The sequence below is a fragment of the Podarcis muralis genome, chromosome 13 (genome assembly GCF_964188315.1).
Source record: "Podarcis muralis chromosome 13, rPodMur119.hap1.1, whole genome shotgun sequence".
Taxonomy (NCBI): Eukaryota; Metazoa; Chordata; class Lepidosauria; order Squamata; family Lacertidae; genus Podarcis; species Podarcis muralis.
In genome coordinates this window covers 24,143,118-24,160,097 of record NC_135667.1, presented here as the reverse complement: position 1 = coordinate 24,160,097, position 16,980 = coordinate 24,143,118, and the positions used below count along the sequence as shown (strand labels likewise).

The 16,980-nt window shown below is 48.9% G+C and overlaps 2 protein-coding genes across 6 annotated transcripts; both read right to left on the bottom strand.

The window, feature by feature from the left end:
- Positions 1-968: 968 nt before the first annotated feature.
- Positions 969-6,400, bottom strand: NAT14 (N-acetyltransferase 14 (putative)). 2 transcript variants are annotated; one of them, XM_028702236.2, is made up of 4 exons: positions 6,147-6,400; positions 5,215-5,279; positions 4,816-4,918; positions 969-3,132 (listed from the first exon to the last, which is right to left on the bottom strand). In XM_028702236.2, exons 1-4 carry the CDS (start codon positions 6,180-6,182, stop codon positions 2,590-2,592), a joined length of 747 nt encoding a protein of 248 aa, XP_028558069.2. In that variant the 5' UTR covers positions 6,183-6,400; the 3' UTR covers positions 969-2,589. The 2 variants fall into 2 exon arrangements, with proteins under 2 accessions (XP_028558069.2, XP_028558071.1); XM_028702238.2 differs by lacking the exons at positions 5,215-5,279; positions 6,147-6,400 and adding an exon at positions 5,964-5,983.
- ZNF628 (zinc finger protein 628) lies at positions 969-16,470 on the bottom strand. 4 transcript variants are annotated; one of them, XM_077917192.1, is made up of 5 exons: positions 14,839-14,941; positions 10,691-14,158; positions 4,816-4,918; positions 3,055-3,132; positions 969-1,083 (listed from the first exon to the last, which is right to left on the bottom strand). In XM_077917192.1, the coding sequence occupies exons 1-3, from the start codon at positions 14,875-14,877 to the stop codon at positions 4,877-4,879; spliced, it is 3,549 nt and encodes a 1,182-aa protein (XP_077773318.1). In that variant the 5' UTR covers positions 14,878-14,941; the 3' UTR covers positions 969-1,083; positions 3,055-3,132; positions 4,816-4,876. The 4 variants fall into 4 exon arrangements, with proteins under 4 accessions (XP_077773318.1, XP_028558051.2, XP_077773317.1 ...); XM_028702218.2 differs by lacking the exons at positions 969-1,083; positions 3,055-3,132; positions 4,816-4,918; positions 14,839-14,941 and adding an exon at positions 16,323-16,470 and having other exon boundaries at positions 9,686-14,158; XM_077917191.1 differs by lacking the exons at positions 969-1,083; positions 3,055-3,132; positions 4,816-4,918; positions 14,839-14,941 and adding an exon at positions 16,323-16,466 and having other exon boundaries at positions 9,686-14,161.
- Between the last annotated feature and the right edge of the window lie 510 nt (positions 16,471-16,980).

Here is a 16,980-nt window from a genome sequence, read left to right as displayed (position 1 = left end):
AGTAAAATATAGTTAAGTGCATAGTTGCTAGGATCTTTTGTTGGGGTAATTGGTGTGCACACAAACCACATTTGCAACAGTTTATTCAGCCTAGTCTGGACCCTGGGACTTACGTTTTACAAAGTCAGGCTGCAGCTCTAGAACATGTGAAGCAATCAACTAGTGCTTTTGAGAATGTGTAGCGAACCTTTCCCAGCACTACTAAGTATTCACAGCTTATGTCCTACACAGCTCGAAATTTATGGCAGTAGATTCCTGATCAAAGACTGTCCCTTCCATCTAAGGGTGCTGGGCACCAAACTTATTTTTTCAAAGGGCTGCAAGGCAACACTAGTGTAATATGTCTGATGTGGAGCTGCCCTGGACTCTTCAGAAATTTCAGCCTGCATCAGATAAGCAGGAGTACAGCAAATTCCCATGCCATTCAGATTGTTTTAAAATGTGTATTTAATTAATTTCTAATCTTAACCTTCGTCTGCCAATGAGGTTTACACACAGAGTGTAACTGAACTGCCAAGTCATTAAAACTATTTAATTAAAACCATCTAAATATTTATTTATACACACATACAAAAAGTCATTCCTTTCCAGTGTTTTGAAACCCTCTCCAAATCACCACCCATTTGGAATCCTCCCTCTCCCTACCCAACATTCATTTCTTAAATGGAGGAACATCTACCCCCATTTTAAATTACATAAACCTGGGGAAGCCCGCTCCTGTACATATTCACACAAATATGTCATTTGACCTTTGGTGGAACAACTCTCTGTATCACAAGTTTTCCCCTCTGGATTCTCCACATATAAAGATCTAATCTTTGTGGACATGTTTTATCACCCTCACACTTCAAGCCCATTTCCCAGTTTTCATCCACTTTGGGAAAATACATTTCCCCTAGACACACTAGGGTAGGCAAGCTTTTTATTTGTGAGGGTGGGGTGGGGTGGGGGTGTAGTGGAGATTCCCCCCCCCTCATCCAATGGCCCAACTTTTCCAAGGAAGGTGGTTTCCAGCTGAAATCCTCATCATCCTGCTAAAAAGAAATGAGCCATTGCTCCCTGTTCCTCCTTTAGGGATCGCTCCTGTGGGGAAAAGGAAATGGCTCATACTGAGAGCACTTATAATGAAAGCAAAATATCTCCTCTACACCCAATACCAGGTAACCCAGTCCCCACCAACAGGGATTCATTCCAGAGGGCTGCAGGGTGCATTTCTGTATTATGACCTACACCCCTGGGTCCAGCCACTTCTTCCCACTCATAATCACAGGCCATTAGCAAGACATATTTATCTACAGTGTTATCATAAATTTCCCTGAATCGCCTTATCATAGAGTCTCCAGTCTGCTGTGTCCTCTTGGGGAGTGGGGTGAACACACAGAGATGCTGCAAGCCCAGGCTAACTTGAGTTGGGAGCTGGAAATGTGATTCCCACCCTCCCCACAGCCAATCCACAGTTTTATCAATTGCTTCAGCCTCTGGAGGAACTGGGATCCAGAAGCCACATGGAAGAGGTTCTCTCTCTTCAGACCCCAAGTCCCGGGACTCAGGAGGAAGCTGAAAGGCTCCATAGAGGCAAAGTCCCTGTCAGCTGCAATGATACCATAAAAAAAAAACCCATGTGCGTATAGAGATACAGTTGACAGGATAAGCCTTGACCTATAAAGCTCTGAATAGATCATCCTCGAATCTACCTAGTTTGATAGCTGTACAAATCCAACAGAGAACAAAGTGCCATTTGCCATCTTGTAAGTCAAACTGCATGTTGCATGGAAATGAGTGTAACAGAACCCCAGCAGATTTTTTTAAGGAAAAGCAGCTTGGGAGGGAGGGGGAGATTTGGAGCAAGCAGAAAAGTTGTCCACACACACCTGTGCATATTCCTAAAATATGCACCACCACCCACCCACACAAAAATCATTCCTCCCCATGAAGTTCCAAATGCACAAAAAGACAGTAGAATAGGGCAAGGCTATACAGCAACCCAGCCAGATGGATGGGGTATAAATAATAAAATTATCATTATTATTAAATAAAACATAGCAAATAAATAAATAAAGCTCCTTGGCATAGAGCCCTGCCCTCTCATATTCTGTAAAATGCCATTCACACCAACTGCACTAAATCTAGGTTTACTTGATATGCAGTATTTATGCAAGTCCTAGAATTTGAGGTTCACCCTGGTGTAAGATTTGAATGTGTTTGGTGTAGAGTCTGACCAGAGGCAGGGCATGGGGTGGGGGACAACAACTAACTATTGGTTATTTCCACTCTTCAAAACTATGGACAGATAACCTGGGGTGGCTTTGGTAGAAAACTCTAAATGACAGGGAGCCTGAGTGACGTGGCAGACCGGGGAGAAGGCTCTTAATGGACAACCCTTTCCCCTGATTAGCTCTGTGTTCATGGCTACAGTGTCTGATTTTCCAGGCAGAGAAAGCCACTTTTGTTGAGAGGAACTGCCCTGTTTGTGGGCTTAAGAGATGACTTGTTCCCTGCAGTCTTGCTTCTGGCGCTCGGTGCTTTCCCCACATTTAGGAGGCAGGCAGGGATTCCTGAAGACTAGTGGCTAACTGGCAGGCAGACCAACTAGAGCTCCTTGCTGAACTCCTGCTGAATGGTGTAGCCCAGCCACCGCCGCCCACCACTCATGTTGTAGCCAGTGCTCTCAAAGAGCCCAATCGCCGCCTTGGTGACTACCGAGACCTGGGCCACCAGGAATTTGAAGCCCTGGGCGCGAGCGTGAGCCTCCAGGAAGCTGAGGAGGGAGCGGCCCACACCAGAGCGCCGGTACCACCGGTTCACAGCCAGGCGCTTGAGCTCCGCCGTGCGTGGTTCCCCGCCGCAGGGCTCCAGAGCCACACAGCCGCACACGTCGTCCTCGTCGTATACAGCCACCCACAGCCCGCGCTGCCCTGTGCTGTAGTAGGCATGCAGGTGCCTCAAGTCCGGCGAGCGCCACAGCAGAAGCTTCAGAGCCACCACGGTGAGCAGGACCGGCAGCACGAGAGCCACCACAAACGAGTTCAGGAAGAAACGCAGGCCGCTGCTCACCACCGCCATCAGCAGCAAAGCCAGAGGCCGCGTCAGCACATAGAGGATCAGGCGGTTCTCTGTATCCTTGAATCCATCCTGGTGGGGAAAGAAATAGAAAGGGATATGAAGTAAAGGACCATATACAGCTATGAGGGACCTGCGATGTGTTGTGTATCTCTAAACAAATGCTTATCCTTCACTTTACCTGAAAACGTACGAGGGGAATTCTATGACGTCTGTAGCAACTTGCACAGAGCTACCCCAGCTTTTCTATAATGCAAGCCCTAGTGGGAAACAAGGAACCTCGACAAAAGAGCATTGGAATTGAGATAGAGCCAGTGGATTGAACCACGCTTTCTTTCCCTTAAGGAATTTTCTTCCCAGTCTTTAAGTGTGGAGGGAATTTTCTTTCTAGTGTTTAACTGTGGGATAAATAACACAGTAACACAATTGCTTATTGCCCAACCCTTAGAGGTAAGTGTCATCAAATGTAGCTCCTCTTCTTGCCAAGTTCCCTTTAATTTTTTTTTTTATGCTGCAAACATCTCCTCAATTTTCTCTCTCTCTAGGTTTAATATGCTCAGTTAACCCGCCCCCCAATCAGAGTGGATGTGGCAGGAAGAGTGGGCTGCATTCACACAGCAGTTTATTCTGTTTCTCTAATTTCTGCATTATATTTGTGCTTTTACATTATGTAAAAGCTGCTTCTGGAAATCTAGCAGAATATGGTAAAGTTTAGTGCTCATTTCCATATTAATTGCTTTCATAAAAAAACTGTTTGCAACCCCAATAAGCCAGAAAACTGTAGGTGTAAAGTGACAAAAATTGAGGCGGTATGCCAGCATAAAGTTCTTTCCTACTGTTTTCATGGGTGAATCATGGGAGAACAAAAGCATGCATGTGCGGAAAGGGTGGAGGAGGAGTGGCAGTGTTCAGTAACCTTCGTTGTTGTGTCACACCACACTCACTGCTGTCAATGAATTTTAGCGTGAAATATCAGTCAAAAAAACCACCTTTGCAACAGGTACTGCAGTGTGAAAGGAATGCAAGAAAACAGAAGTGCTAGCATCACAATCAGGAAATAAAGTTGCATGCAGAACCAGTAATTCCAGTTCAGTGGTTTTCAAACATCCCTGCCCATTCCAACTTGTCTGTTGAGGAGCTCTGCACTTTGCAGAAGATGCAAAGCTGAAACAGCTTCCTAGAACTGAAACAGCTTCCTAGAACACACACACACACACACAGTTCCCTTGCAATGTGCAACTGCTCTAACATATGAAGTAGACCATGGGTAGGCAAACTGAGCCTAGGGGCCGGATCTGGCCCAATCGCCTTCTAAATCCGGCCTGTGGATGGTCTGGGAATCAGCATGTTTTTACATGAGTAGAATGTGTCCTTTTATTTAAAATGCATCTCTGGCTTATTTGTGGGGCATAGGAATTCATTCATTCCCCCCTCCCCCCAAAAAAATATAGTCCGGTCCCCCACAAGGTCTGAGGGACAGTGGACCAGCCCCCTGCTGAAAAGTTTGCTGACCCTGAAGTAAACAATGCAATGTCCTCCAGTTTGGTGGATTACAACTCTCACCACCCATCAGCACTGCCAGTGGTAAAGGATGAAGGGAGTTGTAGTCCACAACATCTGGAGAACACCAAACTGCCTTTCCCACTTCTAGGGGAAGGTTCCTATTAAATGACACATTCCATAAGTCTTTAGAAAGGAAGGAGAGTGCTTATATAGCCTGGGCTCTCCACCACCTCTCTCAGAAGCCCACCTCACCTTCAGAAGCTCCAAGACAATTGGTGTCTCCTCCTCTCTCATTTCTCTGATGGTCAGTTGCTCAGGTTCCAGGGTAGGCATGCTGGCAGCCAGCAGATGGCACCTTCAAAGAGGGAAAGCCCAGTTATTGTCTGATTTGTCCTTGATGAGAGGCTGGGATGGACAAGGAAAGTGTCTCCAACTAGCATGGGCCATTTGTCAGAGCCCAACCTTCAACCGTGGCTGGGGACACTCTTGAGTAAATGGGGAGCATTTTTATGTTGAAGCAGCACAGAAACCAGAGGCAGTGTGGTGTAGTGGTTAGTGCTGGACCAGGCCCTGACAGGCTAAGGTTCAAGTCCCCACTCAGCTATGATGTTTGCTGGGTGCCTTTGGGCCGGTCACTGTCTCTTAACTTACCCCACAGGGTTGTTGTGAATATTAGATGAAGAGTGGGTAGATAACCAGGCACACCACCTTGAGCTCTGTATAGGAAAGGCGGGATACAAATACAGCAATAATAATAATCTCGGGGGATGAGGAGAAAGACTCCTACTCCAATCCCTTCCTAAAGGAGAATAGGTACTTGGGGGGGGGGGGTCAATCTAACAAACACAGAAGCAGCAACTTCCTACAATGCCAGCAAGAGTTGAAAACTATTTTGCTTGTGGCATGGTTCTTGTACATTTACACACAGGAAAAAATCAGAACTCCTCTCTTCTCAACAGACACCCTTTCCATTTTAAAGTGTTAAATGCCTGGCAATCGTTCTCCAATTTAAATGCACAGGAGCCCTGGTAAGAAAAGAAGCTGGCAACTCTTAAAAAGGCAACTACAACCGGTATAGCTGGGAAGAATATATTCTTGTTCAGCAGCAGATTCACTCGCAGTCTTTTGGCCTTAGTTTCCCATCTGTTTAAACAGGGACCACATGCCTCCTGGGGTCGTTTTGAAAAGGAACGTGACCGAGGCCGTGTATACCTTATGAAATAACACTTGCACGCCCCCCCCCCATTTAATTAAAGGTCGTGGGAGCCATTTTACCAGCAGCCTCTGATTCCCAGCTAGCTCCCTGCGCCCCCTACTCTATTTGCAAAGTAGGCTCCCTTGCAATGGAGCCCCACCGTTATTTTATGCCACATAACGGACAAAAATAACGCGACGCCCACATTTCTCCGGCCTGACCCTTCTGCCCCTCCCGAGAGCAAAGGCAGATCCGCAATAAAACGCCAGCACCACCGTCGTAAACTGACCGGGCACGGCACTCTAGCCCTTGCGGCCACACCCCTCCGCAGAAATAGAAACGCCCGCAAACCTTCTCCACTCCCCCCCTAGGCGCGGAATGGACTCACCCAGCCTGTAGGAAGCGGCTGCCTTTGCCCCCGCATAAAAGGAGCGCGGAATTCTCCGAGGCCTCCTACATCTCTCTCGCTCCCCGCCCGCTTTTTCAGGCGGGAGGGAGGGAGGGGGGAAGGAGAGGGGAAACCAGCTTCGCCCCAAGAGCCTCTTCTTAGTCAACCCTCCCCAGCTTCGCAGCTCCAACTCCTCACTCCATAAGCGCATGCGTGGCGCTCCTGGCTTCTTCGGCGCCTTTCGCTCCTTACGCAGTTCTTGGCAACTGTTGCTAAGGGGGCGAAACGGGGCCTTTATGGGAGAGAGCGGGCAGCAGCGGGGGTGGGTTCAGTTTGAATGGCTTAGGACTTAGGGAAATAACTGACTTTCTAATTATCTTTTTCTTTTTCATGGTGAAGTGGTAGGCGGGGATTCAACGGGTATTGCTGTAGCCAGCTAGTAGAGAGGGAAATCTGGAAAAGCCTTCCCCTATTGCTGCCAGTCTGCTATGGAACTGTTTAAAAAAACCCGACCTGCTGCCCATAATGTAAACAGCTGGTGGCTGTTAATGTATCATTTTCGTTATGTACCCATTTTATGCTGTTGACATGAAGTTGGAAGCCACCCGGAAGTATATGTGTCTTTCCATAAGGGTTTTGTTTTTCAACTTTTTTTTAGAGTTGCACAGACTTGTTTGTATGGATTGAGTTTGGGGCTCATGGTTAAGATAGCAACATTAAAGGGATTTGTTTCATTACGTTGTAAGCATTGAATTCCCGAGAGTAACCTTTGACATGTTGCTTTCTCAGTGTAAATATTAAGAAATTAAGCATCGTTGTTGGAGATAAGCTGGTGCACTAATTTGATTTGTACCCATTCTGTTTTGCCTGTGAGCTTCCTTTTTGCAACCAGCTGGCTGCTGGCCGATGTCAAAAGGAAATGGATATTGGTCTGAAGAAGCATAACAGTTCTGAGTGGTTTAGAAGCTGGCATTTAAAAACAGTAACATTGGCATTGACCCAGTAAACCATTTGTAACCCATTTTGTTCATCATTGCAAAATGGGGATGTTACTTTTTAAAAAACTCTTTAACGTCACCACAAGGTGGCTGTCAAATTCACATGGGGCATAGGTCCTTTTAACAGCTCCTTGCCTGTTAAACAAGCATTAAAACCAGCAGTTCACATTGGCAAAAAATGCAATGTGTGAAATGGCTAAGGCAGCATTACAATTATGTCTGTCTTCACCTTAAGCATATCTGTGAGCCATTCACCTCCTGCCATGCAGTACAGTGGTACCTTGGTTCTCAAACGCCTTGGCTCGCAAACACCAAAAACCAGGAAGTGTTCCAGTTTCCAAAAGTTTTTTGGAAGCTGAACATCCGATGCGGTTGTCGGCTGTTGTTTCTGGGGTGCCTGCACCAATCAGCTGTGCCTTGGTTTTGGAACATTTTGGAAGTTGAATGGACTTCCAGAACAGATTAAGTTTGTCACTTTTGTTTTTGCTATTTATTTTGTGTTTTTGTTTTCGAGGCTTTTTCGGTTAATTTGTTTTTGTGACTGCATGGAACTCAGTTCAGCTACTGATTGATTGTGCGACTGCAGAAATGGATAAAAGCCCCCCATCCAAACAATGACTATCATCAGTGCAGGTAAGAAAAAAAAGTAATTTTAATTTTTATCTACAATACTATTTTATACTACAATACATTGATTATTGCTTTCATTTTATGGATCAGTGGTCTCATTAGATAGTAAAATTCATGTTAAATTGCTGTTTTAGGGGTTGTTTTTAAAAGTCTGGAGCGGATTAATCCATTTTGCATTACTTTCTATGGGAAAGCACGCCTTGGTATTAGAACGCTTTGGTTTTGGAACGGACTTCTGCAGAACCAAGGTACCACTGTATTTAAGAACATGATTAACACAGTGGGGGGGGGGGAATCCCCTGTGGAACAGGAGTGTTGTCCCACACTGACCCTGAGAGTTGGTTCTTCATCTTTTCAGTATTTTGTCCTGTAAAAGTGCCTTCCCCATGTTCTCTGCTGGAGGTGGGGAACCAGTGGCTCTCCCAAGATAATCAGTTCTCAAGTACTAAAATGCAATGCATCATATAATTTATAGAGTAAGATACTGAGAGGGAAGATTGCTAACAAACCATAAATAGAAAGAGCATGGCCAGGTTTCACTTGTTTAGCTTTTGTGGACAGCTTTTTCTGTACAGTGGTACCTCGGGTTAAGAACTTAATTCGTTTTGGAGGTCTGTTCTTAACCTGAGGTACCACTTTAGCTAATGGGGCCTCCTGCTGCTGCGCCGCCTTGCAATTTCTGTTCTCATCCTGAAGCAAAGCTCTTAACCTGAGGTACTATTTCTGGGTTAGTGGAGTCTGTAACCTGAAGCATCTGTAACCTGAGGTACCATTGTACAGGTTATTCAAGTGTAGAAGAAGAAGAAGAGTTTGGATTTGATATCCCGCCTTTCACTCCTCTTCAGGAGTCTCAAAGTGGCTAACATTCTCCTTTCCCTTCCTCCCCCACACCAAACACTCTGTGAGGTGAGTGGGGCTGAGAGACTTCAAAGAAGTGTGACTGGCCCAAGGTCACCCAGCAGCTGCATGTGGAGGAGCGGAGACGCGAACCCGGTTCCCCAGATTACGAGACTACCGCTCTTAACCACTATTCCACACTGGCTCTCACTGTGTAGGGCTACAGTGTGCAGCACATAATTGGCTCAGCCACCTGAGCCATCAGTTTGGTGGATCTCAGTGTTCTCGGAGGAAGAAAAGAAAAAAACCCCACAGGAAATCCCACAAGTCTCAACTCTGCCCACTTTGGTCTTTGGTTCTCAGCTCAACCACAATCATTCCTCAAACTGCAGAACCTCCTACCCCAAGAAATTCACCAAACATGTTGCATTTTCCAGAAATCTTGTACAGAGAGACCTCATTTGCATTGACTTTCAACACTAAGCTGAAGTTCCCATTTAGGCTTGAGTCCCAGCACCTTTCAGTTTAAAATTCAATATCCAGCATGTTGAAGCCGCTTGAGAAAAACATAAGCAGTTTCCTCTAAGCAGGAACCTTTTATCTTGTACCTCTCAAGCCTGTTAAAGCTGCAGGGCTGCAGCTCAGTTGTAGATCACATGCTTTGTATGGAGAGGAACACAGGTTCAAAGCCACAATATCTGAAGAGAGGGCTGAAAAAGATGTTTGCCTGAAATGCTAGAGAGCTGTTACCGTTCAATCTAGATCGGGGTTTCCCAAACTTGGGTCTCTAGCTGTTTTTGAGCTGCAGCTAGGACTGATGGTCAGGGATGATGGGAATTGTAGTCCAAAAACAGCTGGTGATCCAAGTTTGGGAAACCCTGATATATACATTACTGAGCTAGATGGACCAATGGTCTTACTCTGTATAAGGCAACTTCCTATGTTCTTAGTTGACTTCCTTTGGGGACTGTGCAATCTGCTACTGAAATGCCAATCAGACCTAAAAAGCACAAAAGAAGTATGACATGTATTGATGAACCCAGCCTCTGCACAGTACACAGAAAGGAGTAAAAATGCTTTGAAGCAGTCTTTTATTTTTCTTCTAGACCAAGAGTCTATGACCCTCTTGTCTGTTAGCACCAGGAACTGGGGTACACTTGGGAAGAAATGTGGTTCTGCACATGGTGAGGGGCTGGAATGGAGAATAGATAAGAGGGGCTTAACCGGAAAAAGATGCTGTTTATGACAGCTCATAAAGCAGCCTCCTGCAGCACCCAGTATCAAAGGAAGACCAAAAAACTCAAACTTTCCCCATTTTCTAATACATAAAAAGAGCTCACACTGCTCCACAGCACTTAGCTCCAAAATTGCAACACAGCAGGGAAATGGAGAGAAGCCAGCAGTCCAGTTGATATCTGCTAACTATATTTTCTGTCTAGTGTGGAGAGAAAAACCAGGAATTCTGGCTGCACAGTCTTCCAACCATCAGACCTCACATACATTTGGTTCTTGTTGGAACAACGTATTTCAGACAGGATGGGGAAATGGGTAGGTTAGGGAATTGTATCAAGGACTGGACTGGCTATCCCTTTCTCACATGCAAAACAAGGCAAAAGTGTTTGGGGGAAGGACATGGTAGTGGAGTCATTGTAACTGCAAGGACAGGAGCAGCAACAGCAATCCCCATGTGAGCAGGAAGTGAGGGAATCAAGGGTATGCTTTGGACCTGCAGGCATGGGCGTGAGCTAAGCTCTCTGCTGTCATTTCATGACACTGTCCTGAGGAACCTAAGCTGAGCCACCTCCAGGAGTCTTGAAGTTGCCCAGGTCGATCCTGTCCGGCAACACAGTTAATCATAGCAGCCACTAGTGAGAGCACAACTGAGTCTCAGTTGGTACTCCAACGCAGGGATGGGGACAGCTGTCCTCAGAAAGTGTGGACAAGCTGCATGTTGGGTACCGTTTGCACAATCTGAATGGAGGGCAGGCCTTGCGAAGTTACTGGGCTCGGCAGAAGTTGCACCATTTGGGAGGTGCTGTTGCTGTCCCCAGAAGGTTGGGTGCTGTCTGGGCTGCTCACCTGCAGTGTTGGCACACTCTCCAGCACTTGGAGGGTCTGTTCCCCCTGGGCACTACGGATGATCAGGAGGTTCTGCCCAGTCCCGGCACTACCCTCGGGCCCTTGCAGCTGGAGGCCAGGCAGATCTTGCACTGTCTGGATGTTGTCCACCTCCTGCACGCACAACCGGGTCTGCTCTCCTCCTGCACTTCTCAGCACCAACACATTCTGAACTCCCTCATCGGTCTGTAAAGTTTCAAAGTGCATGTCTTGCACCCCTTCCAGGCTCTCCACCTCCCCGCCTGGCCCCAGAAGCTCCTCCCCTGGAGAGTTCTGCACCACAATTAGGTCCTGGCTTTCCTCCTTCACACCAGGTCCCTGTTGGAGGTCCACCTCAGAGAGCTCATGGGAGCTGGACAGAGAAGTCCCCACCTCATTCATCTCCTGTGGTGGGCTCAAAGTCTGAAGCTGAACACTGGTCATCTCCTCTGAAGGTTGAAGCTGTTCCCCTTCCTGAGAAGAAACCAGCTCCTGGATCTGAATGGTGCCATCCAGCTGTTGCGAAGGCGAGAGGCTCTGGATTTCGACGCTGGTCAAAGGCTGATTGGAGGGGGACAGGCTGTGGATCTGCAGAGGGCTGGTTTGCTGCAGGGATGGCAAGGTCTGGATCTGAATGGGGCCCACTTGCTGGGAAGGCTGGAGAGTTTGGAGCTGTAGGGTCCCTACCTGCTCAGAGGATGGCACAGCTTGGATTTGTACAGTGTTCATCTTCTGGGAAGGTGGAAGAGTTTGAAACTGCACCGTGCCAGTCTGTGGACAACTAGACAGGCTCTGGATCTGCACGGTGCCTCCTGATTGGGAGGTGGGCAAACTTTGGATCTGGACGGTATTCTGGGGAAGGGGCAGGCTTTGAATCTGCACAATGCCAGTCTGTGGAGGCTGTGGGAAGGCCTGGATCTGGATTGTGCCAGGTTGCTGTGAAGCAGGTACGGTCTGAATTTGCAAAGTGCCACCTGGCTGGGCAGTGGGAAAGCTCTGGAGGGGCTGGGGCAGGGTTTGAATCTGAATGGTGCCTGTTGGTGGAGCAGCTGGCACAGTTTGGATCTGCACCGTGCCCAGTTGCTGTTCTGGCAAGCTCTGGAGAACAATAACATTCTGCCCGCTAGCCTGTAGCCCTGGCGTCCTCTGGATTTGCACATTAGAGAGGGGCTGCATGCTGGCCCCGGTGGCACTGGGCATCAAAATGATATTCTGGCTGCCAGACACCGATGGTGGTGGGGGAGCCAACGGCGCAGGTTTCTTGGCCTTACCTTGACGGACCAGGGCAGATTTGCCTGGGGTGGTAGGAGCAGCTGGCAACAAGGTAATGCTGGTGGGAGCAGTGGATGTAGTGGGCACCTGGGGACTAGGCAGCAGGATAAGTTTGGGGGGTAAATTTTGGGGTGGGGGTGGCTGTGGCGGCTGCTGTATGCTGGGGATAAGTTGCAAGCCCTGTGATGTTTGCACAAGCAGGAAAGTCTGAGTGTTTGACGAAACAGGAGGGGCTGGGCTGCCACTTAACTCCACATTCAGAGTGGCCTGCAAGTTAGGCATGATTTGCACCTCTTGAGTGGTGGCAGGTGAGGTGGTGGCTGGGCGGCTGGGCGCCTCAGCACTGTTGTGGGTGCGGAAGTGGCGCTGCAAGTAAGAGGCCATGACAAAGGCCTTGGAGCAAACTGGGCACTGGAAGGGGCGCTCCCTCGAATGGGTACGTCTGTGCAGCGCCAGGTTGGAGGAGTGGGTGAAGGCCTTGCCACAGTCCCGGCAACAATAGGGCCTCTCGCCAGTGTGTACCCGCTGATGTTGCCGCAGGTTGGATGTTTGCGTGAAGGACTTTCCACAGGTCTGGCAGGCAAAGGGCCGCTCACCGGTGTGTAACTGCTGGTGCCGCCGGAGGCACGAGGTGTTCTTGAAGGCTTTGCCGCAATCTTGGCAAGCATAGGGGCGTTCGCCGGTGTGCTGCCGCAGATGGTACTGATAATGGGAAGCCCATTTGAATGCCATCCCGCAGGTGGAGCAAGTGAAGGCACGTAAGCCCGTGTGCACCCGCTGGTGGATACGCAGCAGCGAGGAGCGCTTGAAGGCTTTGCCACACTCGCCGCAAGCGTAGGGGCGCTCGCCCGTGTGGTCACGGAGGTGGTAACGCAGCCCAGAGGAGCCCTTGAATGACTTCCCGCACTCTCCACACACATAGGGGCGCTCAGGGGGTGGGGGTGGCGTCACTGTGGCCGCAGGCACTGGCTCTGCCTGTGCTGGGCACGTCACCTCTGCCTCCTCCAACCGTTGTTCAGCCGGGGGATGCGAACGCTGATGGCCCAACAGGCTGGCCAGCGCCGGGAAGGAGCGTTCACACACCATGCAGGTGTAGGTGCGATCGGATGAGTGCTGGCTCTGTTGGTGCCGTGCTAAACCCGCGGCACTCTTGAAAGTCTTACTGCACACAGAGCAAGCTAGGGAGGGTGTGGGGGATGCTACAGCCGCCACCTCCTCCTGCACTGGTAGTGGCGGTGGTGGTGGTGGCAGAGGCAGTGGTTCTGCTGGGGCCAAGTGTGCTTCCTGGTGGCTCAGCAGCTGCTCCTGCAAGGGGAAGGTGAGATGGCAGACACTACACCGAAACAGCATCTCCACAGTGGTTGTTGGCTCCTCCAAGAAGAGCTGTGCTGGAGGCGCAATGTCCCCATGAGACTCCAAGTGCCGCTGCAGATAGGTGTCCGATGCAAAGGCCTTGCCACAGATAACACAGGTGTGGGCGGGGCGGGCAGCGTGTGCCGATCGGCAGTGCAGCGCCAGGTTGGAAGAGTGGGTGAAGGCCTTACCACAGTCTTGGCATCGGTAGGGCCTCTCGCCAGTATGCACCCGCTGATGCTGCCGCAGGTTGGTGGACTGCGTGAAGGCCTTGCTGCAGATGAGGCAGACGTAGGGGCGCTCGCCTGTATGTGTATGGCGGTGGCGCCGCAGGCTGGAAGAGTTCTTGAAGGCCTTGTCACACGCCGGGCAAGGGTAGGGGCGTTCGCCAGTGTGCTGGCGCAAATGGTACTGGTAATGTGAGGACCACTTAAAGGCCAGGCCACACTGAGCGCACTTGAAGGCACGCAGACCAGTATGCACACTCTGGTGGATCTGAAGCAAGGACGACCGTTTGAATGCCTTGCCGCACTTGTCACACTTGTAAGGTCGCTCCCCCGTATGTCCGCGCTGGTGGTACAGTAAGGCTGAGGACCCCTTGAAGGCCTTGGGGCACTCTGAGCACTTGTAAGGGCGTTCGCCTGTGTGAGTCCTCTGGTGGTGGATGAGCCGCGATGACCATTTGAATACCTTGCCACATTCCAGGCACTCATACTGGTGGTCGCCACTGCTGCCACTGGGGCCTCCACCTGCTGGGGCCACCGCTGGCACTGCCGCTGCCTGCATTTCTAGCTGCTGAGCTCCCACCATTGCACCAGAGTTCACCTGCTAGAAAAACACATACAGAGAAAGAGAGAACACCATTATTGTAACTGTGACAGACCCAGCCTCATTTATAGAGGCTCTCCTATACTAAATCATACTATTGGTCCATCTAGCTTGATACTGTCCACACAGTTTTTCCATCACTAAACAGAAGATGCTTAAAGACTGAAGCTGAGAGAGTCAGCATGTAAAGCATGTGCTCTACCACTGAGCTGTGGCACCTCTCCATTTGTGCTTAAGGCAGTAAAATCTGCATAGGAACTTTACCGCTTCACTTTCAAATGGGGAACTAGCTGAGCAAACTAGCACTTACCTTACAAACACCAGGAATTACTGGGGTGTTTCTTACACATACCCCCTTAGTTGGAAATGAGAGAGTAAAAATCACCTCAAATGGACCTGCCACCTTTAAAAAGCAGTGGTCGTTCAGTGATGCTCACAGGCACAGGAAGTCATTTTGGTTTATGATTGAAAGTGAATGTTTGAACAGCCCTGACTAAAAGGATGCAACCTTTGAGGAGAGTAATTTTATTATTAATAATTTTATTATTAATATTGTTAAAATTTGCTAAGTACTGTACCAGTATTTTAAAAATGGCAGTCCTTTGTCCTATCCTCACAATCTAATAGACATGATACAAGAGGGAAAAGGAATGGAGAGGGAAGAAAATACAACTCACAATGGAACAGCTGCTCCTTCTCAGGATGATCTTTACCATGACATTATGTTCTTCCTAGGAGGCTGACTCCCCCCCCTCCCCCCTGCCCAAAACACACACATGGGTTAGGTCCCTACTTGGTGTTGAACTCATAAAAGTCCATTACATAGCAACCTCTGGAGGCAAGGAAGGTGAGTCAGTGGCCCTCCTAGAAGCCCAAGTCAGCATAGCCAATGGTCATGTATAACTGGGGTTGCAGTTCAACATCTGGAGAGTTACAGGTTCCCAATCCCTAGACCGCAGCCTGGAAAACAGGCACCTTCCCATCATCATTTCCCCCCCACCCCTGCTCCCCAGGGATCTTCCTTCTGCTAGCAGGAAGAGTCAGCAGTTGCGGACTGTCCAGATGCCCAGTAGATGCCTCACTTGCCTGGGTCCAAAACATCTAGTGCTACCTGGCCCTGACTGCTTCAGTGTACACATTGTGTGTATGGGGGGCGGGCAGTATTTTCTTTGATGGTCACCATGGAAACTTTGAACAGTAGCAGTTGGACCAGCCACAACAGTGGCATTTAAATCTGGTTAGTGGTCATTTCCCACCATCAACCCTTGTCATTAATTTCTGTCAATTACCCAGGAGGTCTGGTGAGAAGACAAAGGTGAGACAAATAATTTTAAGCAAGCATGGATGCCTGAAGTCGTGCTTGGACTAGGACCAGGAGAGCAAATGAGCTGTGAAAAGTTTAAGTAGCCTGTATGCCATGAAAATCTCTTCGCTTCAGTTCCTGATCTATACATGGAAATAACAGTGGCCAAGGTTATTATGCATGTCCAAGGGCCACACTGGTAATAACCCACACTCCAAGGACCGCATGGCAAAAAACTTTTAATTTTTAACCTTTCAAATTAAACGCTGACTACATAGAAAACAGAGCGCACGCAATTTAGAACACAATTCAGTGTTGTTGTTTTTCCAGAGGATTTAAGGCTGTCTTGTTTCACGCAATTCTCCACGACTTGCATTGGGGACAATTTCCCGAAGCAGCCGCCAAAGTGTTTGAATTCCGCTCGCGGTTCTTGTGTCGAAAGTTTAAGGATAGGGGACCAAACTATCCGAGCCCAGCCTTTGGAGAGATTAACCCTGCATCACTTCCCCGACCTGCGCCAAAGAGTCAGATGGCTCTCCTGACCATGAGCAGAGTGCTTTAAGGCTTCCGGGGGATTGCCAACGTTACGTAGGCTGGGGGAGGGTATTCCTTCGGGCCAACCCCCCGCGCCTGTAATTAAAAAGCGTGCCTCCTCCACCCTCCCGCCACTCAGAACAAGGCACTGTTCTGTCGGCAGACAAAAATCAGAGGAAACCTCTCCGTGGCACACTCCCCTTTAAATGCGGACCTGCCCCTTTAAGGAACCGAGCTTTGCCGCCCCTCCCCCTTCGTTGCCGTTCGGCCTCGCGACATCTTTTCTCCCTTTTTTTCCTCTGCCTCCTGTTTTTTTTTCCTCACCTGGCCGGTCTTTTTTTTTTTCCTCCCTGCGCACTTCGTCTCAATAGGAGCTGGATAAGAGGGGTGCAGCGGGGCTGGAGGGGGGAGGGGCTGTCGCTCCACCCTCCCAACGGCCGGCGCTGCGAGACACCCAACCTTTAACTCGCTCACACTAACCGCCCGCGAGGGCAGCCAGCCTCACCCCTTTGCGCCGCTGCCATTGGCCACGCAAAGCATCTCGGGAATTGTAGGCTGTTGTGGAGAACGCTGCCGGTCGCCATGCTGTTCGCGCACCACGTGTTTTGAGAAGCGCTTGGGGAAGGGAAAGCTCTGTGTGTCGCATGAAATAATTGAAAATTAATATATTTGTTTATCAACTTCTATCAGGGTTTGAGAAGTAACTCCTATTGAATGGGGCTTGCTGACAGTCTGGGGAATCGGGGGGGGGGGAGGAGGGTATAGAAAGGGGAATTTTATCAGGTGAGGCCTTTTCACTGACAGCTGAGGAATGGGAGAAACAGCAACGTGAATAATTTTCTCTTTGAACTCTCAAAAAGGAATTTGAACCCTCTTTATTGTAATATCTACCTATCTATATCTTTATATATCTATCTATCTATATATATGGCACACATATTTGCAGCCTGCTCTTCAGCCCCAAAGAGTTCCCAGAAATAGG

Excerpts from the sequence above, each read along its gene's own strand:
- NAT14 (XM_028702236.2), bottom strand. The coding sequence starts at position 6,182 with ATGCGGGGGCAAAGGCAGCCGCTTCCTACAGGCTGG. Across the intron at positions 5,280-6,146 it reads AGCCGCTTCCTACAGGCTGG|AGCTCAAGGTGGTGTGCCTG; the intron begins GTGAGTCCATTC and ends TTTCCTATACAG. Across the intron at positions 4,919-5,214 it reads ATTCACAACAACCCTGTGGG|GTGCCATCTGCTGGCTGCCA; the intron begins GTAAGTTAAGAG and ends CCCTCTTTGAAG.
- ZNF628 (XM_028702217.2), bottom strand. The coding sequence starts at position 14,877 with ATGGTAAAGATCATCCTGAGAAGGAGCAGCTGTTCCATT. Across the intron at positions 14,159-14,838 it reads GAAGGAGCAGCTGTTCCATT|GTGAACTCTGGTGCAATGGT; the intron begins GTGAGTTGTATT and ends TTTTTCTAGCAG.